The sequence below is a fragment of the Benincasa hispida genome, chromosome 7 (assembly GCF_009727055.1).
Source record: "Benincasa hispida cultivar B227 chromosome 7, ASM972705v1, whole genome shotgun sequence".
In the NCBI taxonomy this organism is placed as follows: domain Eukaryota; kingdom Viridiplantae; phylum Streptophyta; class Magnoliopsida; order Cucurbitales; family Cucurbitaceae; genus Benincasa; species Benincasa hispida.
This window is the reverse complement of record NC_052355.1, coordinates 28,683,978-28,711,421: the sequence shown is the minus strand read 5'-3', so window position 1 is coordinate 28,711,421 and position 27,444 is coordinate 28,683,978. Positions and strand designations below refer to the sequence as shown.

The 27,444-nt window shown below is 35.6% G+C and overlaps 2 protein-coding genes across 10 annotated transcripts; both read left to right on the top strand.

Annotated features, from left to right (window-relative positions):
* The first annotated feature begins 1,000 nt into the window (after positions 1-1,000).
* On the top strand, positions 1,001-15,779 carry LOC120081450 (mediator of RNA polymerase II transcription subunit 12-like). 9 transcript variants are annotated; one of them, XR_005482828.1, is made up of 8 exons: positions 1,001-1,331; positions 1,725-1,971; positions 2,061-2,276; positions 2,398-6,291; positions 6,383-6,567; positions 6,659-6,818; positions 8,734-8,827; positions 14,353-15,779. XR_005482828.1 is itself a non-coding variant. In XM_039036329.1 (6 exons), the coding sequence occupies exons 2-6, from the start codon at positions 1,765-1,767 to the stop codon at positions 6,729-6,731; spliced, it is 4,563 nt and encodes a 1,520-aa protein (XP_038892257.1). In that variant the 5' UTR covers positions 1,001-1,331; positions 1,725-1,764; the 3' UTR covers positions 6,732-7,103. The 9 variants fall into 9 exon arrangements, 3 of the variants coding, with proteins under 3 accessions (XP_038892257.1, XP_038892255.1, XP_038892256.1); XR_005482827.1 differs by having other exon boundaries at positions 8,734-8,830; XR_005482824.1 differs by adding an exon at positions 6,882-6,931 and having other exon boundaries at positions 8,734-15,779.
* A 4,345-nt stretch (positions 15,780-20,124) lies between these two features.
* On the top strand, positions 20,125-27,198 carry LOC120081755 (neutral ceramidase 2-like). The gene is made up of 10 exons (XM_039036907.1): positions 20,125-20,501; positions 21,078-21,472; positions 21,695-21,903; positions 22,377-22,721; positions 23,258-23,522; positions 23,626-23,896; positions 24,038-24,163; positions 24,681-24,744; positions 25,677-25,846; positions 26,495-27,198. The coding sequence occupies exons 2-10, from the start codon at positions 21,129-21,131 to the stop codon at positions 27,041-27,043; spliced, it is 2,343 nt and encodes a 780-aa protein (XP_038892835.1). The 5' UTR covers positions 20,125-20,501; positions 21,078-21,128; the 3' UTR covers positions 27,044-27,198.
* Positions 27,199-27,444: the final 246 nt, after the last annotated feature.

Sequence of the window (27,444 nt, the reverse complement as noted above, 5' to 3'; positions counted from 1 at the left end):
TCATAGAAGACTTGGTAGTCCCATGAACAACCTTGGACGGCCCACAGAAGATCTTCATGTACCCGTGGATGACCTAGTAGTACCACGAAGGATCTACGGAAGATCTTTATAGATGATCCTATTTTAGTACCTTGGAGAACCCAACAATACCATGAAGGTCTTGGTAATGTAATGGAGGACCTTTGCAGAGAGAATACCAATATGATGCAGGTCCAATCATACCATAGAGGTCTTAATAATATCATGAAGGACTTATGCACAAAGTCTAACAGTACCATGAAGGCACTAATAGTACCATAAAGGACTTCTGCAGAGGACTTGACAGTACCATGAAGGTCCTATGGGTACCATGAAGAATGTAGCGGTACAAAGGAGGACCATGAATTGAACCTTAGCATTAGGTTGAGTAATAGTGGTCAAAATTCCTAGTGAATAGTTCACAGAGGAGCTAGTAGAAAATCGAGCAGTTGAGGCGTTGACTACTATTTTTGGTGGTGGTGTCTAACCCAGAGTAACAACTAACAGTTAAATTTTTAAAAGTTTCATTATAATCTTTCAAGTTCAAGGTTTGTTTAAAAAATAACTATAATAAAACTTTGTAATTAAATTTATGGACGAAAACTTATGCATTGTTTTATGTGAACAAATTTAAATACATACATGAAAAAATAAAGAAACATGTCAAAGTGAAGCATAACTCAACCATAATTAATATGATCTTTCTGACTTAGAGATTGAATTCGACCTCCATCCTCGCAATAAAAAAAAGGAAAAAAAAAAAAGGACATATGACCATCTATAAACTTGGAGAATTGAAATAAAAATTTTAAAGTTTAGTATTATGGTAAACACCTAGAATTTAGGAGGATCTTTTTGATAATTTAACCTTAAAGTTTTTAACCACAGTGACGGAAGAATCACAAAACGCCGTCCAGCCGTTAAGCTGCTAGGGCATTTGCAGCATTTCCACAAACGCCGTCAGCAGGTCAAGGGGGAACTTGGCATCCCATTTCCACAGCCCACGGCCTAGTTTAGGGCTGAAGAGACTCACATTTCTTTCTTTTCACCGCCATAGCTCTTTCCTTCGAAGTTCCTACACTGGTTTCTGTCAAGCTTGAAGGAACCTTTTTCCATTTCTAGCCATTTCCCCAATCTGAAATTGATTTCTTCAAAATTTTCTTTATATTTCCCCCCTCCAATTTGATAACTTGTTCGGTAATCCAAACCCTAATTTTTTTTCTTCTCTATGACTTCTAATTTGCGGCCTCAGCAGTGTTGATGATGTTTAAAAGCGGTTGTCGAATCTGAAATCCCGTTTCTTGTTTCTTGGGGTACGAAATAGTTGCGTTTGAAATTTATGCATGACTTCGTTGTTTGATCTTTGATCAGGCCCTCTCATTTTATTGGTTTTAGTGTTGTCAATTTCCAGTTTCCTGTGTTGTTCGTAGTTTCATGTTCATTTACTCGTCTTCTGCACTGATTGGCTTCTCCAGTCTCTCATTGAACAAAAGTTTTGAAAATGTGGTTTGTAATCGATTTCAATATTTAGTGTTTATTCATCCACAGCGGACACCATGGGAGTTCATTTTCAAAGCTTGTGGTTAAGTGACTTTCATTATCATTTATCACACACGATTGATTGGTTTATTTAGTTTCTGAATAATTCTTGCTTCTTCTATTAATTGTGGGTTCTTATGTTGTACAATGAATTCCATTGATTTCAGGTTGATGCGGTAGGGATTGCGGCAGAAAGTTAACTTCAGTATGGGGTTTGACAACGAGTGCATATTGAACATTCAGTCTCTTGCTGGGGAATATTTCTGTCCAGTTTGCCGCTTGCTTGTTTACCCACATGAAGCGTTGCAGTCACAGTGCACTCACTTGTATTGCAAGCCTTGTTTAACGTATGTAGTTAGCACCACCAGGGCTTGCCCATATGACGGATACTTGGTTACAGAAGCTGATTCTAAGGTTATATCTTTTATTTCTGTGGCCATGAACTCTAGTACTCGTGCTACATCTATCTATATTGATACTCACAATTTCACTACTTCTTGCAGCCACTTGTTGAATCAAATAAAACTCTTGCTGAGACCATCGGCAAAATAGCCGTTCATTGCCTGTATCATAGGAGTGGATGCACTTGGCAGGGCCCATTGTCTGATTGCGTAACTCATTGTTCTGGATGTTCTTTCGGTAATTCCCCTGTTTTATGCAATCGGTGTGGAATTCAACTTGTACACCGGCAAGTACAGGAGCATGCACAAACTTGTCCAGTGAGTTCAATGTTGCTTTTGTTTTAAATTACCTTTCAGCTTTGAGAAGTAAAGATAATAATGTACATATTTTTAGTTTTATTATTGTTTGTTGATTTTCGATTATATTGTTAACTGTTAGGGTGTGCAGCAGCCTCAAGCACAACAAGCAGACGGTGCTCAAGGCACCGCAGCCAGTGGCACGGTAGCTGCTACTGATCAGGCCCAGTCTGCTGGAATGGGAAAGTCTCAAGCCCAATCTTCGCAGAGTGTAGCGGTTAGTGCTCCTGCACAGGATCCTAATCAGCAGGCTAATGCAATTTCCCAGGGTTCAGCTGTTGTTCAAGCTGCTGTGCCGACTGCAGAACAGTGGTATCAACAGCAGCAACAACAGTATCAACAGTACTACCAGCAGTATCCTGGATATGATCCTTATCAACAGCAGTACCAGCAGTACTACCCTTACCAGCAGCAAGCTGGTGTACCGTATCAGCAGCCACAACCATCTCAGGCCCTTCCTTCACACGTAGCTACCCAGCATCCATCTCAGGCTTACGTTCAGCCCCAGACTCAGCCACTGCCACAGCCTCAATCTCAAACCCAAGTTCCGGTCCATCACCAACCCCAATCCCAACCCCAGCCCCAGCCCCAGCCCCAACCCCAACCTCAATCTCTATCACAGCCTCAACCATTAACTCAGCCACAGTCTCAATTACATATGCATGCCCAAACACCTGCGGTTGGTCAATCTCAGAACCAGGGACAGGTCAACCCTCAACAGCAGATTTATCATGCTGGAACCCTGCATTCTCAGATCCAACCGCAGGGTCACCCACCTGTGCCTGGCCAAGCACAACCTCAACCTCAACCTCAGTCATATCCTCAAGTTCAGCCCAATTCGCAGCAACCTGTGCATATGCCTCAATATCAGCAGTCCCATTCCCAGATACCACATTCCCAGGCTCAAATTCAGCAACAGGTGCATCCTCCTTTCCATCCGCCTCAACATTCTGTTTCTCAGCCACCATCCCAGTCACAAGCCCCCGCTCAACACCATTCTCAGCTTCCTAACCCACAGATCAATCAATCTCTATCCATGACGCCTAATGCACAACCCCAAACGCAGAATCCACCAACGTATGCTGCAACGGGCTATCCTTCTTATCCCCAGCCACAGCATCACCAGCAAATGCAGTTGGGAGTTCCTCAAAATGTCCCATCGCCGCATGCGCAAGGTGGGGCTCACCAACAAGCCCAACCGCTGGTTCAGATGCAGTCTCAATTGCCACAACCACCTCCCATGCGTCCATCCCAACCACCTCTGTACCAAAACCAGCAACAGCCACCAATATTGCCGTCCTCCAATCAGGTTCAAAATGTTTCTGCAGCACAACTGCATATACACTCCCATGGCCAACAAACTGGAGGCCCTGGACAGCCAGCCAACCAGCGTCCTGTCATGCAGCTAGTGCAACAGTCTGCATCTCAGCAAGTTGTGCACCAACACCAGCATTTTGGACAGCAAGGGCAGTTTATGCAGCATCAACTGCATATGACACCCCAAATGCGTCTACCTGGACCCCCAAATTCTCTGTCACAATATAATCATGGCTATGCGCACTTGCAGCATAATGCTAATTTACCTCATGGCATGCAACACAATCCTTCTCAAAGTTCTGACGGGAGGCCTTTAGTGCCTAACCAAGGAGTACAATCTATTCCTTATTCACAGTCCATGGTTTGTGTTCCAGTGAGGGCAATACAGCCTGGTGCTAACCAGCCTACTATAAAACAGGGATACGCATTTGGTAACAATAGTAACCAGGTGCAGTTGCCAGATGGATTTGGTGACCGCAAATTAGAAAAAGGCCTGGATGGACGAGAGAGTCTATTATCTTCTCAAAAGGATGCCAAAAGAGCTGCAAATCATTTGGATGTGTCATCTAATCTGGGGGCGGATGCTGGTGAGTTGAAGACTGAAAAATCTGAAGCTAGTTTGAAGGTGCCTGATGATAAAGGTAGATATGCTATGGGGGATAAACCATTTCATGCCGATGCATCTACTGAACGTACTCCACAAAATGGGGCAATGGACTCTAATTTGCATGTAGGTGACAGTGGTAAGACCAAGCAGGATGAGCTAAAGGTAAAGGTAGAGGCAACAGAAAGTACTTTTGATCATTCGAGAAATGATAAGTTGGGGGAAGTCAGTATTCAGGACCAGAAAGATCTTGGCACTGAACCTAAGAAAATGGAGGATCTTGTTATTGAGAATAAAGGAAACCAGGAAGAATCCCTTCAGAAGATTTCATCACAAGGCACTGAACTACGTGAAGAACAAAGCAAGAGGATGCAGAATGACACTAGTGGAACTCTGCACCCTTCCTCTGGTACAAGTGAGGGCCAACAAGGTGCCACTACTACATCATCTTTAATACTTGGTAGTCCTGGCATGTTGAATCAACATGGCTATCAAGATAAAAATCCACCTCAAACTGGGGGTACTCAAATTGGGGCAGCAGTGACTTCTCATCCAGCTTCTCTAGTTGCTCATACAAGACATCAGACACCACCGAGTAGTTATGTGTCATCTGCACTTCAACAAGGTGCGGCAGCACCTTCATTACCAGGACCTCCTCCAGGACCTTATCATCAGGCACAACTTTCAAATAATCCGTCCATGCAAGTTAGGCCACGGGCCCTTGGCTTGGTAGCTCATCCTGGACAACCTTTCAATCCATCTGAACCCTTTCTTCCGGGTGGCATTCCAGAATCTGGTTCGGCCCCTTCTTTTGGTAGAGGGCTAGGCCACTATGGTCCTCAGCAAGCTTTGGAGCGATCCATTGGTTCTCAAGCAACCTATAGTCTAAGCCAACCATCTGCTTCTCAAGGGGGTTCAAAGATGTCTCTTGGTGATCCAGTTGGAGCGCACTTCCGTTCAAAGCTTCCTGGGGCTTTTGATTCAAGGGGACTACTGCATGCTCCTGAAGCTCAAATTGGTGTTCAGCGTCCCATTCATCCTTTGGAGGTGGAGATATTTTCAAATCAAAGGCCAAGACTTGATTCCCATCTTCCTGGGACCATGGAACATCGTCCACCACATCTCACAGGAATCCCTCCTAATGTGTTGTCTTTGAATGCCCCTGGTCCTGACTCCTCTTCCAAACTTGGTTTGAGGGATGAAAGGTTCAAACTGATGCATGAAGAACAGTTGAATCCCTTTCCGCTAGATGCAGCTCGCCGTCCTATTAATCAGACAGATGCTGAAGATGTTCTCAGGCAATTCCCCCGGCCTTCTCAATTGGAATCTGATCTTGCTCAGAGAATTGGGAATTACTCTTTGAGACCCTTTGACAGGGGAATGCATGGGCAAAATTATGATACTGGCTTAACCATTGATGGTGCTGCTGCTTCAAGAATTTTACCTCCTCGTCATATGGGTAGTGCATTACATCCTACAGATGCTGAGAGACCAATTGGTTTTTATGAAGATTCTATTGGACAAGCAGACCGATCTCGTGGACATTCTGATTTTCCTGCACCAGGAAGTTATGGTCGGCGTTTTGCAGATGGATTTGGTCCAAGAAGTCCTCTTCATGAATATCATGGACGTGGGTTTGGAGGTCATCCAGGGTTTACGGGTGTGGAGGAAATTGATGGTCAAGACTTCCCACGTCATTTTGGTGATCCACTTTCATTCCGCGAGTCTAGATTTCCTATTTTTCGAAGCCATCTGCAAAGAGGTGATTTTGAGAGCCCTGGTAATTTTAGGATGAGTGAACATCTGAGAACTGGTGATTTAATTGGACAAGATAGACATTTTGGACCTCGAAGCTTGCCTGGGCATTTACGTTTGGGCGAGCTGACTGCTTTTGGTTCACATCCTGGTCATTCTCGAATAGGAGATCTGTCTGTGCTTGGTAACTTTGAGCCATTTGGTGGAGGGCATAGGCCAAATCATCCACGGCTTGGTGAACCTGGGTTTAGAAGTAGTTTTTCTCGTCAGGGGCTTGCAGATGATGGTAGATTTTTTGCAGTTAAGTTTCATGTTCAAATTTATACATATTTATTATTTTTTTTCTGCATTTCTATTCTATCCCTTGTTTTCTGAAAATGAAAATTTTCAGGGAGACGTTGAATCTTTTGATAACTCAAGGAAGAGGAAACCAACCAGCATGGGATGGTGTAGGATTTGTAAAGTTGATTGCGAAACAGTTGAAGGCTTGGAACTGCATTCACAGACTAGAGAGCACCAGAAGATGGCTATGGATATGGTGCAGAGCATCAAACAAAATGCAAAGAAACATAAAGTGTAAGTATGACGTCCTTTTGTTATAATTGCTGCTGTCTTATTCTTCTGAGTTTATGTTAATTATAATTTGATGTATATTACTTCCTTGTAGAACTCCAAATGATCATTCCTCTGAGGACAAATCAAAGAATGTTGGTCTTGAGAGCCGTGGGAAAAAGCATTAAATTTGCAACTCTTCTTGTTACACTCATGGACTCCGTTTTACAGAGGCCAATTTTGTTTCCTTGGTCTTGTTACATCTAGTGATATAGGTGATTCCCCATCTATGCTTCTTTTCTTCATTTGGGTGGTTTATTCTAGTTTTGTTATTTCAGGTTGATCTGCCATGTATGAAGATGATTCTTGAGGATGAAGTTCTCTGGCAGTTAAGTTTGTTGGTTTTGTCTCTAGGTTATATATTTGGCTCTGGGATGGATTCGTGTAGACATCAACATTAAGTAGTAGAAGTTTAGTATATGACTATCACTTCATTGTGTTTATCGTTGTGATGACATGTTCTTTTCATATTCCCCTTTTAAATGCCATTTCATCTGAAACCATAATGTTCCTTTTATCAGCATTATTGGAAACATATTTTGTTTTTCACTTAGGTTTTGTTTTTGGCACTGAAATGAAAAAAGTTTGTCTCTGTCAAAAAGATTTCCTAGCAAAAGAAGCTATATAAGTTGTCCGGACTTGTGGGCGTTTAGCATTAGGGTAAGTGATTCTTGTCTGGGAGAGAGAGTCCTTAAATGAGTAACTAACCTGGCTATGCTTGTTACAACTCATGTCGTGTATCATTGTATGCCAAGTATACCTTGTTTAGACCAAATTTTCACTAGGAAAGCGCTTTCAATCATCTACTTTAGTTTTATTTTTATTTTTTTATTAATTGGTGGAAAGAAAAACTATGGAGGGTAAAAGCTGAAGTGTTGCTTCATAACAGGTTAGGCATCTTTGAGTTTAGTTAATCTGAGTGGCATGGATATACAAACTGGCAAGCCCATGAAATACTGATTAAACTTATTGTAAGCGTAAACTGTATCATTTTAACCAGTTTTATTTTGTTTACTCATCGGGGGTTGGCACTAGTTTAGAGGAGACACTAGTTATTATACAATCCCTCCTCAATCTCAATCTCAATTTCTGAACATAATAATTCATGTTTCTAACTTTAGAGGAGACACTAGTTCTCTTGGATGATATGTCTATCAAGATAAGATACTAGTTTCTTTTGAAACTAAGCACCCATCCTTGACATAAGCACTACTGTGTTTTAGTGGATTAGATCTGAGTGAGGTATGAGCGGAAAAAAATTCATCAAGAGGAACTTTTCTTTCGTGAGAGTTATATATTTAGAAAATTTAGATGACGTTGTAATGAACAAAAGGGACGATTGGAGGCTGATATTCAAGAAGATTCTTCTTCTTCTTCTTCTTATTATTATTTTGACGAGATGATAAGAAATGATGTATTGGATTTCAAAGTCCTCCCAAGACTACAAAAGAAGAGCCTTTCAGTCAATCATTAATGATCCTAAGAAGATGATAATTACAACAGAACTGCTTAGGGTTAGAACACCCTCAATTAGTCGTATGCTGTACACTACTACAAAAAGACTCCAACTAAGTCGATTTATCTTAAAAAATCCTATGGTTTCTTTCCTTCCAAATATGCGGAAGGGGGGACTCAAGCCACACAACTCCAGAACCTTTGCTTTGCCTTTGAAAAACAGACCCCCTAAAAGACATGTAACTATCCTCTTTTCATTATTAATGAAAAATTTACGGAAAGAAAGATTCATATATAATAGTTACTCAAGTTATTCAGAATGACATATGAAGAAAGCTTGCTGTAGGAAGCCTGTTAATCTCGCAATACTTGTTGAAATGGCATATTAGATGTATTAGCGGGTTCTTATCCATAGACTGAACTATAGCTGACAGTCAATTTGAAATTACAAAAGAAGAAGGATAATAACACCTTTCTTTTCTTAGATATTGTAGGAATTATGGAATGAGCTCGTGTAGATTTTGTTGTTGAAATTCTTTACCATTTCCAATTTTTTTATGTTCTTATTGAAGATCTGATAATTATTCCATCATAACTATTTAAGCTTCCACGGTCAATATTTAGAGTTGATTTTCTATTTTCTATTTTTTTGGTGAAATTTGTTTTTCATAATAGATCTTTCAATTCAACCTGTACTTTTCTGGGCGAAGCAGACTACCAAAATGCTGAAAGTTCAGTGGAAAGGGTTAGCAAGTCATCTTTGTTTGAGGTGGTAAGAATGTGTTTGATGTAAAGATGCATTAGTTGCAAATCACTTTGCTGTATTTCTATTTATTAACCTTGCACTGATGCTTAAATTCTGTTTCTTGCACCATCAATTCTTTTTTCACATTAATGTCATAAAATTTAGGTTTCAGCCATAATTTTCATTATTAGGGGAGGAGCTTCTTTTTATTATTATTATTTTTATTTTGGCTAGAAAACTGAAATACGCCCTAATAGTGAAAAGGAGTGAGGGGTGTTAACCAAAAAGCATTCTGCTGGTACATCAATGAAATGGACGTTATCTTAGTTCTGGAAGTGCACACTTGGAATAAGATAAAATTCTACACTATTCCCCATATTTCTTCTGAATCTATAGCGGTGTCCTAAAAACTTGTTTGGTTTCTTATTAACCAGAAAAACCAAAAGATGACATACATTTCACTTTATCCATAGATTGGAAAAGGACGTCATACAGCAATTGCTAATAAGTCCCAAGTACCAGCTTATTCATCCTCTTACAGATTTAATTTTGAGGAAGCAGAGGATCTATTGTATGTATTGATTTTATGAAAAGCTACAACCAAGATGTATTTATTACCCATAGGAGTTTGCAAGAAAAACCACTCCAATTGTGGAGGTAACTGCAGAGGGAGCGTAATTATGGTGAGAACTATGAAATGCACCCTACAAATGTCCGTCTCTTGTCTTTTGCTTCTCCTCCTCCTCTTCTTCCTTCCCAAGTCTGTGGAGCTGGCTTCACTGTCTTCTTCTTGTGACTCCTTTGCTTTCATTCCAAGTCAAGCACAATTCAGATATGTGGTCCATACCTTTTGCACCCTATCAAATAAAAAAAAGAATCTCCTGGGGAATTTTGATTTCTAGTTTGTTTGCACGCTCGATAAAAATTTTGTGATGATAATTAAATTTATGAAAACAACAAAATGAGGGGGAATGAGCATGTAAAAAGAAAAATAGTATGTATAGAGAGAGTATGTTAACTAAATTTATGAAAACAACAAAATGAGGGGGAGCGAGCATGTAAAAAAAAATAGTATGTATAGAGACTATGTTAACTAAATTTATGAAAACAACAAAATGAGGGGGAGCGAGCATGTAAAAAGAAAACTAGTATGTATAGAGAGAGACTATGTTGTAATTAGTGTGAGAAAAATAATATGTATAGAGAGAGACCATGTTGTAATTAGTGTGAGAGTTCTATGTTGCGATGAGAGAAAGTTCAGTGGGAAATTGCTGAGAGTTAATTATGAGAAGTTAGTGAAAGGTGTGTCAAGAGAGATTAGTGAGAAAAATGTGTATAGAGTGTAATTAAGGAATAATGTGTAAACCAAAAGCACTTGATTAGAGCATCAATGATTTGTTTCTTTCAAAAGCACTTCTAAATGTGCATTTGGATTTTTTGATAGGCACTTTCAAATTGTATTTATAAAGCACAAACTTTTGAGGTAGGAAGCACTTTTTAACGAAGTACTATTGCAATGGTGAAAAGCACTCCCAAATGGACCCTTCACCCATATTTTCAGCATTTATTATCTCTAAGGTCTTCAAATTCCAAGTTGGTTAGTTTCCTTTTTGCCTCAAAGTTTCAAACCTTAATTTGTTCACCCTAGTATTCACTCACCCATTTTTGCTTAAGGCTCCATCACATAAATTGGAAAATCTAGCAGCAGGGAATTGATTGTCGATCCAGGCTTCTTCCCATGGATTTGCTTTCCATGACCTATTTTGGTCTGGGAATGGTCTGAGATATTTCCTTTCAATTTAGCAATGTTTCTCCTTTGGAAGGTAGTGGCTGAAGTTCGTTCTTGGTGGAATAACTTATTATTTTGGGGTGTTTCTTTGAGAAATTCTCTCGTTTCATATCATAGTGGGAGATGGAAGGTGGGGCCTACTTTTAGGAAGATGTTTGGTCAGAAATTAAGTGTCTTTCTCAGTTTACAAGTATTTTTGGATGGTTTCTAGCACTCTTTGTTTTATTTATGATGCTTTGATAGAACAATGAAGTCTTGGAAGTTACTAGAAGAAATCTTAAATTCAGGAATTTAGTTCCTTGCTTTGGAGGAAGGTTTACCCGATTTTCGAATGGTATATCCAAAGGAAAGGAGTATTTGCAGTGTTTTCTGTAAAGGTCCTAGTTAGATATCTTAGTATGACATTAGTAAGAGGGCATAAGTATAGTTAGTTAGGAAGTTAGTGTATTTGGTTATAAATAGAGGGAGAGTGATTGAGAGTAGATGGGGAATTGTTGAGTGATCTAGGGCTTGGGTTAGCATACTTAATAGGGGAGGTTTTGAGTGCCTTTATACTGGGGTTATCATGTAGTTTCATCTTTATATGTCAATATATTTCAGATCCTATTTTGGTTAGGAAGTACCCTAACATTTTCTTGGTGCTTTCCTTGCTCACTGAGCTTAGCTTTCTCTTATTATCCTAGTCTGTGTGCAAGGTTTGCTGGAAGTCTAGAATTCCCAATTAGTTCAATGTGTTTATTTGGATCTTGCTAAAGGGTAAACAACACTCAAAATTTATTAATGGAAGTCCTTTTGCTTGCTTTACAAGCAGCTGTTCGTATCCAGTTTATGAAAGTCAAAAGGTAGGGAAGATCAAAATCATATCTTATTTTCATTGTTGCTATTCTGGAAATCTGGCAGTACCTTGTGTAATTGTTTTCGAGTTTCTTAGGTTTTTGACAAATGTTCCATAAACTATATCTTGCAATGTCTTTTAGAGACGTGAAGTTCAAGAGTTGATTTTAGTGAAACACACCCTTTCTTCATTCGTATAAATATTGCCGCTAGATCTGATCTATCAGTTCCTTAAGAAATTGCCTAACTGTTTTGACACAAGACTATCATTCCTTTCGCTCAAAGGCCCAATTCTTGCAGACCTCCATTTTATTTATATATGGTCACCTGTCAATTTGTAGCTGATTGCCTGGGCATGGGAAAAATAGATGTGATAGGTTTAGAAATATGTCAGAACGACTTTGCTTAATGCCAATTTTAGACTTTTAGGAAAACATCTTGTAAATTTCTAACTTGCACGTCTCTCTGTCCACCGTTGGTTTTTTAGAAAGAAATCTTTGCTTACCTTCATCACCCAAGCAAGTTGAAGTTAAGACACTCATTTCCCGATCACCCTCTACTACACCCTTCATTTGATTGGTTGGTATATTGACTCCACGCATTAGAGTTTTCTCTATTTATCTATAGGCAGATGTTGGGTACCTTTAACATGTGATGTAATTTCCCTTTTAAGATGAGTAAGGAAACATTTGCATGGTTGATGGAAGCATTGTAAAGGTCTTCGACTTTTAATACTAGTTCATGTATTTTCAATAAATGTTAAAATTAATTATTGTCGTTAGTTTTTTTTCCCCTTTTTTTTTTTTTAAAAAAAAATAGTCTTTATGAAAGTGTCCTTTATAAAATTCATTCTTTATTGTCTTTTCAGACCAGAGGTCTTCCAAAGCCGATTTGAGCATTGAATGCTCAATCGGTCATTCCAATAAGTCAAAACTTTTGAATCCCACTTCTGCATGGTGTTCAAACTCAAGAGATATATATACATATTTTTTAATTTTATTTTTATAAACCACTTCCCAACTTCTAATAACTAAATCTTCCAAACAACTGCCATCATTGATTTATTGTTAAATCATACCTTAGCATGTCGCCCACAATGAAGAAGAGGAATGAGAGTGGATCCCCTACCTGGCTCCGTAGATGCTTTTATTTGCCTCCTTGGTTTTCTGATCAGAAAACTTGAATTTTAATTCCATGAATGCATCCTCCCTCAAACCATTGGTTACACTTCTGCTCAAAGCCTTTCCTTCCCAGTACATCAACAAAGAGAAGTTTACGGCTTAACTAGTGACTGTCCCGTCTCTGTCGCACTTAGTTTCAGAAGATCTACTTAGCTTACTGACCTATCTATTGTAAACCTGAGTTGATAAATGAGATTGATGTTAAGCTTATTTAGTATGCTTATGCAATGTTATGTTACTTGGTGATTGCCTTTGGCCACCAAAATTGAGATTATAATGTTTTAGTGGCTTTTGTAGACGCTCTGAGACAGATATTTAGTTCAATAATGAATGACAGCTGCCGTGTTTCTAATTTCTAGACAAAAATTTGTAGTGTTTCAATTAATTAATTATTATTATTTTCTTTTTTCTTCTTAGCTGTCTTGTATAGATTGCAGAAAACATTACAAAAATGTTTGATGGGGTTTAAAATCTAGGGGCTTCTTCCTTAAGAACGATATTAAGAATGTTAAAGAGGTGGAATTGCAGCAGAAGTTTAGCTAGAAAATCCTTGCATGTTTAAAGCCCACAATACACTTTTTTGAATAATGGGAGGGAGTTTGAAGAAACAGCCTAGGTGCAGGAGAAGAGAGCTTCCCCTACCAAAGATAACTACTTTCAAGAAGGTCCACCAATTCAAAAGGATGAAAGAAATAGGGTAATACACCAAATCAAAAGGATAAAATTCCAAAAAGTAGTAAAAAGGAGGTGGCTCGCATATCTTAAAAAGTCTCTTTTGTTTCTTTTAAGCTGAAGACCCCAAATCAAAGCCCTAATGGAAACACCAAAAAAGGCAACATTCCTTTGATTCTTAGGCTCTTAGGCATGGTTATGGATAGTGGCCATCGTGAGGGACTTTTTATTTGTGCATTTTTAGAATTTTGTTCATATATACTTTTGTGTGGGTGGCCTGAGTTTCTTAGTGACCCATGGGGTTGTAGGCTGCCTGATTTACCTCAGTTTTTGGGTAAAATCGTACTTGGACCATTTATTTATTGAAGGAAAATGAAAAATGGAAGCTGAATCACCCACCTGTTATAACCATGCTGACCGAATCACGCAGACCATTGGTTTGGTCAGTTAGGTTAATGGTTCACCACTTAATGAATTAGTTGCTTGAGGGATGGGGTGGATACGAAGCGGTTAGGTGTAAAAAAGTAAATTAAGGAGGAGGAGATGAGACTGCTTATTGCCCTTCACTCATGTTTGTGCGCTGTCGATTGGTTGGACTGCTCGCTGCTGTGCTGTCAGCAACTCAACTTTGTGTATGCAACACTGATCGAGTTGACAAGATTGATGTGTGTTGTTGCCATTGATGTGATTGTTGTGGATTTTCAAAGTTCTACTTCAATCTTCAATCAACGATGCCCAAATCAAATGGTGTGGAGAATTAGAACTTTCAGAGTGGTGTGGACTATGGACTAAGATATGTGATTGCAATGCAGACTACGGCTTCTTTCTGAAGAATGTCAGACTGATGAAAATTGAAGTTGAAATTGTTAAATCAAATTAGAAATAGATTTTTTTTTTTTAAAAAAAAATTCCATGTCTTAGGGATTTGAGATTAATCCATTCCAAATCGGTTGGCTTCCTTTATTTGAATGGTAAATCTAAATGCTATACAGTAAACATACTATGAAGGACATAAACTAAAAAGAACAGAAAGAAGATTATGCTAATTGGTTGATTTGGGTGATGTTTGGTAGGTCGCACCCGTAATCATGACTAACCGATTAGCGTTCGATGTGCTACACTCCAAGCCCTGACTGCTTGAGCCCAATTGGAATCTAACCAGCCACCTACTGTTTTGGGTGGTTTTTCGGTTTTGATTGCACCCCTAGTGACCTGCAGTAATCTATCTGCTGCTCGTTGAACATGATTATTTTTTAGGTTTTCTGCACTTCAGGATAAGGTGGGATGGAGTTAAATCATATCTTCATTAATTTTCTGGATATAGGTAATGTCCTCTTTCGTAACTATCTTAAATACAAGTAATTCTGTATCTTCTCAGAACCGTCCTGGTTAAGCTGTTTGTAAGTTTACATTCTACTTCTCAAGTTTGTGTTTTGGTTGTTACGATCACCATACATTTTTCTGTTAAGTTATGTTTAATTTGTTTCAATTGGAAGCAGTTAATTTTCTTCTGGGTTAGAAATAGAAATTTGAATCATTTATATCTTTTTAAGATTTCAGGTAGTAGAAAATTATAGGATCAGGATTGTGGCCTTGGCTCTGAACCTTGAGAAGATATGAATGGTGGTTGAAAAATCCTAGGCATGACAAGAGGATTGCTTATGGTTATGGATCAATTCAAAAGTAGGATTTTTTTTTTCCTTTTTCTTTTTGGGTAGAAGACTTGGAAGAAAGTAAAATTTTGGAAGATCATAGATATTTCCCATATTTTAAAGCCTCAAATGTAGTCCAATGCTTTTACAATCTAAAAATACCTTGGGAGTAATCCTTTTGCAATTAGGACTAGTTAGAGATTGGAATAATATTTCTTGCCATGAATCTTCAACTGGCCTTTTCATTTCATTAATTTTCGTTAGATTCCCAACTTGAAAAAGTAGCAAAAAGAAGAGGGAAAAAGAGGAAAAAAAAAAAAAAACTCAGAACTTGGTCAAGAATCTTGCCATAGATTTTGGAGAGTTGACATGAAACAAAGAGTTTTGGTACCTTTTTTCCCCTTAAAAAAAGAAAAAGATGTGAAAAAAAAAATATGAAAATAAAACAAAATTACATGGGGATTCATCCAATCGGCCTGTAAAAAGAAAAAAAAAAAAACACTAGAGAAGTTAAATAAGGGACTTTGAGAAGAAAAATGGGAGATTAGTGATATGGATCTATTATTTGTATGATTATATGAACTAACTGTTTTAACATATTTGATTTAATGAACTAGTAGGTGGCTTCAAAATCATCTCTGCACTCTTCAATCTCGGTGTTGCTGCCCTCACTCTCTTTTTGTAATTTTGGTGTTCATTTTGGACCATATTTCCCTAATGAGGCTGTGTAATAAATCATTAACCCTTATATTCATAATTTGAATTTGAATTTTCTTCTTTCTTTTTCTTATGCTTTCCTCATCCCCCAAATGTATAATGATCAATGTCCATGGCAAATTTTGTTGACATTTCGGCCATTAGTTCACATTTATGTTGTCCTTTTGCAATTATATTTTGAGTTAGAACTTGAATCCTTGATAAACATTCTATCCAATTATGGAATTAAATAATGGAATTTGAGAGAATGTACGAACGTTTTTACTGTCACTAATGTGAACCCAAATGGTGAATCTTATTTTATTTTTTGAAAATCAGTTTTATTTAAACTTATTAAAAAAGTGTAACATATATGTATATATATGGGTTGTCTTTAAATATAGAAAAATGAAATAAAATATTTACAAACATAGAGCAAAATGTCATTTGTAAATATTTTGGTTCATTTTTATTAGTGTCGAAGTCGTTGGTAGACATTAGGGTTTATTCGTGTCTATTAATATCTATCATTGATGTTTATTAATGTTTATCAATGTCTAATTGATAGATAAATTTGTTTGTCACTGGTGTTTATTATTGTCTATCAGTGTTTAATTGATAGATAGATTGTGAACTGATAGACTGTGATATTTTGCTATATTTAAAAATATTTTCAACAATTTGACATTTAAAACAATTTTTTATATATATATATTAACTTGAGATATGACATTTTAATTATGAAGTAAAATTTCTACATGTTTAATATTCTTATTGACATTTCTATATGTCTATAAATTCAACAATGATATTAGGAATGAATTTCACTAGTGTTGCTAATGTGAATTTATGAATATGTGAAAATGTAGATGGAAATATATCAAATGTGGATAAATATTTAATACTGTAATGGCAACAACCCTTGATGCGTTGTAGTTTATATAACTTTTGTATTTTATTTTTTATCATATCAAGAAGTGGCTTAGATAAGACATCCACTTGACCTAAATCTACTTAAATGAAGCTATCAGTTGTGTGAAAGTAGGGATAACCTTTCTTTGATGTTATGAATTACTAAAAAAATGATCAATACTCATTGTTGTAGGGTCATCAATTGTTTGTACTTGTGTGCCAATTTAAAGTTGGGTACAACCATCTTTTTTATGTTCATACAAAGTTTCTTGTTTTTCTAGGCCTTAGAAAATATGGTTAGTGGATATCTGAAGTTATTCTAAATTACAATTTTAGTCTTCAAAGTCCTCCAATTTTAAAATATGGTATAAATTTGTACTTTTAATTACTTTAGGTTTAATAAGTATATAAATTTTGAAATTTTTTTGAACAGTACATTTTACGACACAATTTTATGTTATCAAAACTTGTGAAACCATTTCATAGAAATTTATGGGCATTTTCTTTTTCAAGCAACTCAACTTCGATAATGGAAGTATCTATAAGGTCATTGAAATATAATTTTGTGTCCTTAGTTCATATTGCAAATATTGAGAGAAAAAGGATATTTCATTGAAAATGATGAAGTATTCTAACAATCAAAAGTATAAGATAATATTGTAATAGTTTTCTATTTTTTTTTTAAAAAAAAGAATATGTAATAAATCAAGGATCTATAACAAAATTTGAAGTTTGAGAAACTTTTAGATATAAATTGAAAATTATGGACGTTTTTAGAGTTTAAGGATCTATCAAACATATCTTAAAAGTTCTAATTTTTAGTATTAATTTTTAAAAGGTTAAATCACAAGTTTAGTTCATAAACTTTTAAATTTGTGTCTATTTGTTCTATAAATTTTAAAGAATATTTAAACAGTAAATTCTATGAGAATTATGCATGTATCCAAAGGTTACACTCCCGCTATAAGTAGTGATATTTGTACACCAAGACACCCTGCATACTAGACGATGCAAGTGTTATCAGCATTTTGGCGACATATTTTACCTATCCAACTTCGTGTTGAGACCAAGGCATTCCAACGATAGGTAGGGAGAATAAAAACGTTGGTCCAAAATACTTGAACTCTCGGAAGAACATACCAAAGAAATGATATAATCATAGTATTACATTTTCGTTTGCATGTTGAGACTTTTTAATTTCCATGAGTTCAACATCGACATAAGGGATGAATCGACATTTCCATTATATTGTAAGAAAATTCATGAAATATAGAAAAGAAACATGTCACTAATGTGAATATTTTAACTTATTTAAAAAATATAAAATGTTTATTTATTAATTTAAATAATTTATTTGATTTATTTGTTTTTATATAGTTTTTAGAAATATATATCACATGACATATTATCAATATTTCGATCAATTATTTATAACAACAATGTAGATCGCCAGTTATAGTGATAGATTTATTTGACCAATTTTGCCTTTGTAAGACAAAGATGTCTTTGCCCCCAATAAATTTTTGTTTCTGTACTCTCTCTTTAACCCTTCTAACCTAAATCAGTAAACAGTTGCCTTGCCTACTTTATTATTATAATTATTTTGAGTACAATAATTCGAAATAATGACATTTGAACTTTCGAACCACAATCTCGTGGTTACTAGCATATTTGAATGCCATTTAGACTATGCTTACTTTGATGTCCACTTTATTATTTGTTCCTCTAAAGATGGTGGAATATAGTTGACAAAGTTCAATCACCATTTTTGTTTTCTTTTGAAGTAAGGAGTGAAATTTGTTTAAATAAAAAATTCAAGATACTTAGACTAATTAATGTGCTCTTTTTAAGAATGCTATGCTATAAATGTAGAACGAGATTAACCAAAAAATAACGAGTGTCATTGTGAGTATAACTCAACTAATTTAATCAACAAGTACCATCATTTTAATTCATCGTAGATTTAAAAAGTTTGAAAATTTCACCCTCAAATTAAAATTTCTAACTCTTCATTGAATAACACAAATGTTGAATGATTTTGAAATTTCAATAATTCAACAATAAGTGTGAGATGTATATATATATATTTTATATAGAAGGCTAATTTGATTTTTTGGTAGATGTTACAATTCTTAGAACGTATTTCGAGGTAACTGGCAGATCACAAATTATTGTTCAATAATAGTTTGGTAAATAATATTTATTAGGATGACATATACCATTCCATCCGAAAAACGGTGCCTACTACTTATTGCTTAATGAAATACTTTTTTCAAAATTCATTTGGCTTGTTTTAAATTCTATTTTAATTTCTTATATTATAATTTTTATAATAAGTAAAGTAGAGAAATTAAATATCTAACTTTAAATTTGATAGTATAAATATTAAGTGAGTTAAACTCATTTTAGATTTAGTCCTTATATTTTCGACTTTATTTATTTTATTTTATTGTTTAAATTTATAATTTAATTTAATAAAATTAATAGCGGAAGATTAAAATTAGCGAATTGAGTCGAGTATTTAGACAAAAAAAATATTTTATTAAAAAGGAAGATAATAAAATTCTATTTTTGACAACTTTAATCTAGTTAAACGATTATGAAATATGTAATCTTTTGTAAAGGACTGTTTCTCACTAGTATGAAGAACTCTAGGAAAAATTAATTTTTTTTTTGTTGTTTTACTCCTTGTAAGGTAGAACAAATAAGGAAGGATTAAAATAGTATTGGATGAAATTGGAACTTAACTATGGTTTAATTTAATGAAACTAATATTTGACTATTAAAATTAACTCGAACCAATCACATAGATAAAAAAAGAATATTTTATGAAAAGAGAATAACACTCCATATTATACTAATTGACAATTTAAACAAAATTAAATCATCATGATTTTTTTTTAAAATGATACGTTGTTCCTTTCTTTACTAGTAAGAACAAGAAAAGGTCTTTTTAAATATAAAAAATATTTAAAAATATTCACATAACAAAAAATTTAAAAAAATATAAAACACTTTTGAAACTTTTTGTAAGTATTTTTAGAATTTTTTTATTTATAAGAATTTCTGAACAAGAAACTCTTTCTAACTATAAGAAAGATTGTAGGTTCACATTTTGATCAGTTCTATTTTTTTACACTCTAGAGGTAAAACAAAGAAGGAAGGAGGGAGCAATTGGTCTCTTCCTTAATTTGTCCCAACTTTAAAACATTTTGCTGAACTACTAAACATTTTGTGATTTCTTCTATTTTATCTCCAAATTTGTTTGAATGAAGAAATTTTATGTTGAGAAAATTCTTTTACGAACCTGTCCATAAACGAGAGGGAGAATCCACATTTAAACGAAGAAAAAAAATTCTTCCGAGTTGATAGAGACAAAGACTCCGCCTTTACTTTATTTATCTTCTTTTCTTACGTAAAAACCTGATCCCGTAAATTTCTTACGGAAAATCTTCGTCTCGAACCCTCCCTCAACGCTTGTTGATCTAATAAGATGAATATACAAATCAAATAAATAGCAGATAAATAGGAGCCATTCTTAGTAAAATTGAAGACTAAAGTGGGAAGTTGTTCTTCTTCTTTTTCCCTTTTTCAATTTTGGGTATTTTCCTTAAATCTCTCTCCAACGAACAACTCAGCCCCAGTGCGATTATCATAATCCTTCATCGACCCCACTAACCGTCAGCTTAGTTATTCAATGTGAAAACTTCAGTGGGTCCGTTTCCGATTCTTCTCCAATTTCTTCTTTTCATTATTGATTAATTTTTCACACCCACCATTGAATTGATCGTGGTAATGCCCGTGTACTTGCTTTTTCTTCGTCTTCCTTCATTTCCACTCCACTTATAAACGTAACGCGAGCTCTATCCGTCTTCATCATTGTGAAAGGAACAGCCACAGTTCCATCGATTTGATTATTTCGTGGCGTTTGAAAACTTTCTTGTTCGCTCAATTGGCTTCAGGTACTGTAATTTCTGCTCTCATTCGATCTTAGTTTCTGTGTTTGTTTTGGAATGTTATTCCAATTTCTTGTTTCTAATTGAATCTTAGTTGTGTATGTCGATTCATTGCTGATTTGATTGAGAAGGGGTTGATTCTTCAATGGTAAGCTCTGGAGTAATGGCATTGAAAAGATTAGTTGAAGTTGGAAATTTTAGAATATGAATGATACCCACTTCTTAATTTCATGTTTTATTTTGAGGTTTTTTCTTATGTCCCTGTGGTCTGGACGTTTTCCATGACTGCTTGATGGGTTTTTAAGAGATAAAGAGTTTTAAGCGTACAAGGAAATGCGCATAGTATTTTTATGCATAAAGGAAAGACCAAAACAGACAAACATTTCAACCACATGCAATATATGTGCTTTATTTAGTTTGCCTTTCTCTTTCTGCCACTTTGTATTTCTCTCCAAGAGTCCATGGATCTGTCGTTCTTCTTGTTATTTTTCTTTCCTCTTTTTCATTAATTGGAAGAGGCTTATTGTGGTTGAGATTTTGAGTTATGAATATGAAATGACCTGTAACATAAATGTTGTGAAGGATGATCAGAAGAGCAGATTAAGGGCTGATTGATCTATTTGGTAGAGTGCGATGGAGCTATCTTCTCTGTTTGATCTTACTGTTCGGAGATCATTGGGAACTATCTGGTTGTGTATTTATATGTTAGTGCTTCTACAAAGTAATAGAAGTGTGCTCTCAGAATCCAAATATCTAATTGGTCTTGGAAGCCATGACATCACTGGACCAGCAGCAGATGTCAATATGATGGGATATGCAAATGCAGAACAAATTGCATCTGGAGTTCACTTTAGATTACGAGCTCGTGCATTCATTGTCGCAGAGCCTCAAGGAAAACGGGTTATTTTTGTAAATCTTGATGCTTGTATGGCCTCACAGATTGTGACAATTAAGGTGCTTGAGAGATTGAAGGCAAGGTACTTGCTATGTCTCTTCTACTTCATCAATAATTATTTCTTATCTGCTGAACACATTTCTTGTCTTCTAGGTTCTAGTTCAGTTTGTATGTTGTTACCGGGCATTTTTTCTTATGACTCATAAGTTTTCACTGCCGGAAAAAGGTTGACCAGAGGGGAGATCTGTATTATCTTAAAAGCATAAACCTTGTAAGACTAAAGCATTAATCCTAACATATGTAGGTATGGGGACTTATACACTGAAAAGAATGTTGCTATTAGTGGAATCCATACCCATGCTGGGCCAGGTGGTTATCTCCAGTATGTTGTGTATATCGTGACATCTCTTGGATTTGTGCGCCAGTCATTTGATGTACTTGTGGATGGTATCGAGAAGAGCATCATACAAGCTCACGAAAATCTCTTGCCAGGATCAATTTTAATAAATAAGGGTAATAATGCATTAACATTACTTTCTATGGGTGCATAAAATTTATCTTCTCTTGGACTTCCCTGTTTGGTGAGGTTATATTTTCACGTCAGTTTATCCATGTCCTCAACAATCATACAGATGAGCCGAAATCTGAATTCTCTTTGTATATTCTTTGGCTGTTGTGAAGTGGGGTTTCCTAATGACTGCAACAGAGTATTCAGACGGTAGTTCAATTTCCTGCTGAAGATAGATTCTATATCTCAAACTTGATCTTACAAAAAATTGTATTTTGAATGAAAATGTTTGTTTAGTTCATAACTCATCACTTGTATGATCATCAGCATGTGCATGTCAACTAGTGAATCTGATCATTCTGAGTGAGAGCATAGATTCACGCTTATAGTGATTAGTAAACAACTTCAACTGTTGGACTACTTAGAAACTTGTTACTTAAACCTTTAACCTTTTGGAATAAAATTAATATTCGTACAGGAGAACTCATTGATGCTGGTGTGAACCGCAGTCCGAGTGCTTACCTAAATAATCCTGCCTCTGAGCGCAGCAGATACAAATATGATGTTGACAAAGAAATGACTCTTTTGAAGTTCGTAGATGATGAATGGGGTCCTGTGGGTAGCTTCAATTGGTTTGCAACTCATGGAACTTCTATGAGTCGTACGAACTCACTAATAAGTGGTGATAACAAGGGTGCGGCTGCAAGATTTATGGAAGATTGGTTTGAGCAAAAGGGCACTGGAACCATGCACCCTGGTGAATCTGAAGTGGATAGTATTCCACGCAGGGTCTCAAACATTATTCCTGAAGTATTTAAAAACAGTAAGTTACTAAGCTCTTGATGTGCTACTATTTTATTGGTTAGATGGTAAGTTTGATCCTTTAACTTTTAGGGCTATGTCTAATAGGTACTTGAACTTTAAAAGGCATCTAAATATTTTCTAAACTTTCAAAATTGTATGTAATAGGTTCCTAAACTTTAAAAAGTGTCTAATGAGTCTTTGAAATTTCATTTTTATCTAATAGGTTCACACACTTCCCATATTGCATCAAATATTCCTTACTCATATGCAACTTTTTATTTTTTAAAGTTCAAGGATTTGTTGGATACAAAATTGAAAAAGATTAGAAATTTATTGAACACTTTTTATATTGTAGATACCTATTAGGCATAAAATCAAAGGTTTAGAAACTTTATGGGTACTTTTTAAAATTTGGGACCTATTATCCCTCAGAGTTTAGGGACCAAACTTGTAAATTTCGGGTGTCCATGAGAGTTACATTTTATTGGATATACCATGTTGTGCTGTAAATTGGCTATAGACAAGTTTTCTTATCCTGATAATGTTATATTTCAGAGCAGGAGTTGTTGGAACGTGCAGCATCGTTTCAGTCACAACCTGGTAGACCAGCAACCAGGATTCTTAGCGTTTCAAGGCGTGTTAGAAATGTTCTCAGGCAGGCCAATAGGCCTCAGTTTGTATCTGCTTTTTGTCAATCGAACTGTGGTGATGTTAGCCCAAATACTCTTGGGGCATTCTGCATAGACACTGGACTACCATGTGACTTTAACCACAGTACTTGCGGGGGAAAGAATGAGCTATGTTATGGACGTGGACCGGGGTACATAACTCACTGCATTGAAGATTCATTTTTTCTTTTCTTCAAGAATCATTGATCACTTGCATATGATGTGAACCACGTTGTCATGTACTTTAACTTACAGCTACCCTGATGAGTTCGAAAGTACACGTATTATTGGTGAGAGGCAATTCAGAAAAGCCGTGGATTTATTCAGTAAAGCATCGGAGCAGCTCACAGGAAAAGTGGATTTTCGTCACTCTTATGTAGACTTCTCCCAGCTTGAAGTGTCTCTTAGCAAACAGGGAGGAGCCACTGAGGTGATAAGAACATGTCCTGCTGCTATGGGGTTTGCATTTGCAGCTGGGACAACTGATGGACCTGGAGCATTTGATTTTAAGCAAGGAGATGATAAGGTATCTGTTATTCATTTATTTCTTAATTTTTGTTAGAAAGCAGTTCAGTTTCAGTAGTGTGCATATTTTCAGTTTTTTCACTGACAATTGTTGGTCCTAATTGCCATGACATTTCCTTTCTTTCTTTTCTAATTATTCAAGGGCAATGCTTTTTGGAAGTTGGTACGCAATTTGCTTAAAGCACCAGGCAACGAACAAATTGCTTGTCAAAGTCCCAAGCCCATTCTGCTTGACACTGGCGAGATGAAGATACCATATGACTGGGCTGTAAGTGGTTGCACATAATCTATTAAATTGTTTTTATTTTTCCCGCTATTCCAGAGACTAAATTTCTTTTTTTTATCAATTTATCAGATAAAGGTTATTTTTGATAAGTTTTATGTTAGTGTATTCTTGAGTTTCAGAGGGTAATATATATAATATTCTGTCTTAAACTGTGTTAAGTCAGGTTTTTTTTATATAGACAATAGACCTACTACGTATATGGAAAAGAATGATAACAAAGGACTGAATATTGACAACTAATATTTACACAAATAATAGAAATTCCAACAGTATTGATGGGAGAATATATTGGAAATATAATTAGAATATTGAGTGTGGAAAATTGGTAATTACTTGTAAAAGAGAAGTTCAGGGAGATTTGGATTGATAGTAAGTGGATTGAGCTGACGGTTGATATTGTAATTTCTTTTTGATATTGAAATTTAGTTACATGGTTGTTTTTCTTATAATTGAGATCCTAAATTTTACTAACAACTTTCTTTCTCAAATAACTTTTCAGCCTTCAATACTTCCAATTCAAATTCTCCGCATTGGGCAGCTTGTCATTCTTGGTGTACCAGGAGGTAGTAGCGACCCTTGTTATTTATCTATTTCTGTCTTTGTAGCTAGGTTAATCCTAATGTTATAACCACTGATTATCTTAAAGTTTAGTTCATTTTATAAATAATTTGTAAATTGGGTAAATGAGAGACTAAATCCACTTTCTGTAATTTTATAGGCACCCGCTCGTGGGACTAAAATCCACTTAGTTTAATTTAATGCGCACTGACTCTTAAAGTCGGACTAAATCCACTTTGTGTAATATAATGGGCAAATTCAGTTGGAAATAATCATTTAAAACAGGAGGGATGCAAGATAAAGAATTAATGAAATGGTTTCCATCAAGTAGTGCTTTTAAAATAATTGTTTCTAGCAAAAACTACTGATTATAATATGTTGAGCAAAAAGTGCTTGTGATGTTTGATTTTACACTCTTAGAAGTACTTCTCAATGCTTCTTTAATAATAACTTCAAAACTCAAAAACACTCTATTTCACAAAACAATTTATTGTTTTTTCCAAGAGCCTATATAAATCACTTCAAAACATGAATTTGACTGTTTGAGGGAGCATTTTTTGGTCCTGCCAAAACTACTGCCGGTAATAGATTTATTGGCTTCAAATAATCAGTTGAGTAAAATGTGCTTATTCATTGGCATCTTAACTGACTTCAAAATCAGTTTATAAAATGTCTGTAAAGTTTCCAGTTTGGTATTCTGGTATAATCTTTGCTTCCATTTGCTATTTGAGTTCGAAATGAAAAGGTCAAAATGATCTTTGGCTCTTAACTTGAGTTACATTTCCCTCAGTTATAAATATATTCATTTTTTCTTTACGGAAAATGTAGATGGCTCATGTACCAATATTGTCTCTTTCCTTCTGCAGATTCTCCTAGAACTGGCCCTTCTTCTTATTCTTAGTCCAATATGCTAATTTCTTTTATAAAACTCTAATAGAATTCACGACAATGGCGGGGAGACGGCTTCGGGATGCTGTAAAAACAGTGTTAACTACTGGAGCCAAGAGAGAATTCAATGGTAATGTTCATGTTGTCATAGCAGGCTTGACTAATACCTATTCTCAATATGTTACCACATTTGAAGAATATGAGATGCAGAGATATGAGGTTAGCAAATTTGGTCTTTCAGCCTTTTCTGTACCTGTCATCAATTTAATGTTTTAGTTTTTACTTTTAGAACTTTCTAGTTTATTCCATTTTGGCCCGTGATTTTTCAAAATGTCTATTTTAATTTCTGAACTTAAAAATATATATATATAAAAAAAAACATAATACCATCTCAGCTACCTGTATGACTTCAATAGATTTCCATGTCAGCATCTTAACACACATTCAATGTATTTATTGATAGAATTACTGTTATGTATTTATTGGTAGAATTACTGTTATGTATTTATTGGTAGAATTACGACAAGTTTGGAGATTAGTTGTATGTTTGAAATTGATTTTAAAATGATTAAAATCAATTTTGTCATTTAATGCTTTTATTATCATTTAAAATCAATTTTAATAGAATAAAAAATATGCTTAAAAATATAAAATTAAACATTGAATTGATTTTGGATGATTAAAGGTGTATTTCGAAGCTATTTTAAATATGAAAAAAAGTGATTTTAATCATTTTAAAATCACTCCCAAACATGCTATAAAAGTCTAAAATAGATTGTTGAAAGTTTAGGGGTCAAATTAGAATAAGCTTAAATAAAATGAGATTTAAATCTTTCCTTTATTTTGGCAATTGATCTTGGTTCCCAGGGTGCCTCCACATTGTATGGTCCACACACATTGGATGCCTACATACAAGAGTTCAAGAAGCTTGCTCAATCCCTCATTGATGGTAGGCCTGTTGAGCCAGGGCCACAGCCCCCTGATCTTCTTGCTAGGCAAATAAGCCTGCTTACACCAGTTATCATGGATGCGACTCCTATTGGAGTGAGTTTCGGGGACGTGAAATCCGATGTTCCCCTTAACTCCACCTTCAAGAGAGGTAACTTGGTGACTGTAAGCTTCTGGTCTGGATGCCCTCGAAATGATCTGATGACTGAAGGTACATTTGCTCTCGTCGAAATCCTCCAGAAGAAGGATACTTGGGTTCCAGCTTATGACGACGATGACTTCTGCTTACGCTTTAAGTGGTCGAGACCTTCTCGACTTAGTCCTCAAAGTTATGCAACCATAGAGTGGAGAATACCGCAGACCGCAGTGTCGGGTGTCTACAGAATCAGACATTTTGGAGCAGCAAAAAGTCTCTTGGGATCGATTCGACATTTTACAGGTTCATCTAGTGCATTTGTTGTAGCTTGAGAATGTATGAAAAATACTTATGCTGGTAGGGAGGGATGTTGATTGTCTGCCTAATTTATTCACGAGTTAAAAGTTAATCTTCTTGTGGCATTTGATTGAATTTTGAATCATGTAGATAATTTATTCACGAGTTAAAAGTTAATCTTCTTGTGGCATTTGATCGAATTTTGAATCATGTAGAACTTTGTAGCTTGTAGAATGAATCTATGATGTCAAAAATAAGTATACCTCAACTAGCATATACATGTATTAATGACCAAAAGGTATGTGGTTCAAATTCTCCTACCCATATTATACCGAAAGAAAATGAACAAATGTTATCATAATCTCTAGCCTTACACAGAACCCAAAGGTTTGTTTGGAAGTTGATTCTAAAAAATGTTTTAAATTCTTAGACTAGA

Bases quoted from the DNA above. Each gene is read 5' to 3' on its own strand.
- LOC120081450 (XM_039036327.1), top strand. From the start codon at position 1,765: ATGGGGTTTGACAACGAGTGCATATTGAACATTCAGTCTCTTGCTGGG. The intron at 1,972-2,060 runs GTTATATCTTTT...TACTTCTTGCAG, and splicing joins TTACAGAAGCTGATTCTAAG to CCACTTGTTGAATCAAATAA. The intron at 2,277-2,397 runs GTGAGTTCAATG...GTTAACTGTTAG, and splicing joins AGCATGCACAAACTTGTCCA to GGTGTGCAGCAGCCTCAAGC.
- LOC120081755 (XM_039036907.1), top strand. From the start codon at position 21,129: ATGGAGCTATCTTCTCTGTTTGATCTTACTGTTCGGAGATCATTGGGA. The intron at 23,897-24,037 runs GTATCTGTTATT...TAATTATTCAAG, and splicing joins TTAAGCAAGGAGATGATAAG to GGCAATGCTTTTTGGAAGTT. The intron at 24,745-25,676 runs GTAGTAGCGACC...AAACTCTAATAG, and splicing joins CATTCTTGGTGTACCAGGAG to AATTCACGACAATGGCGGGG.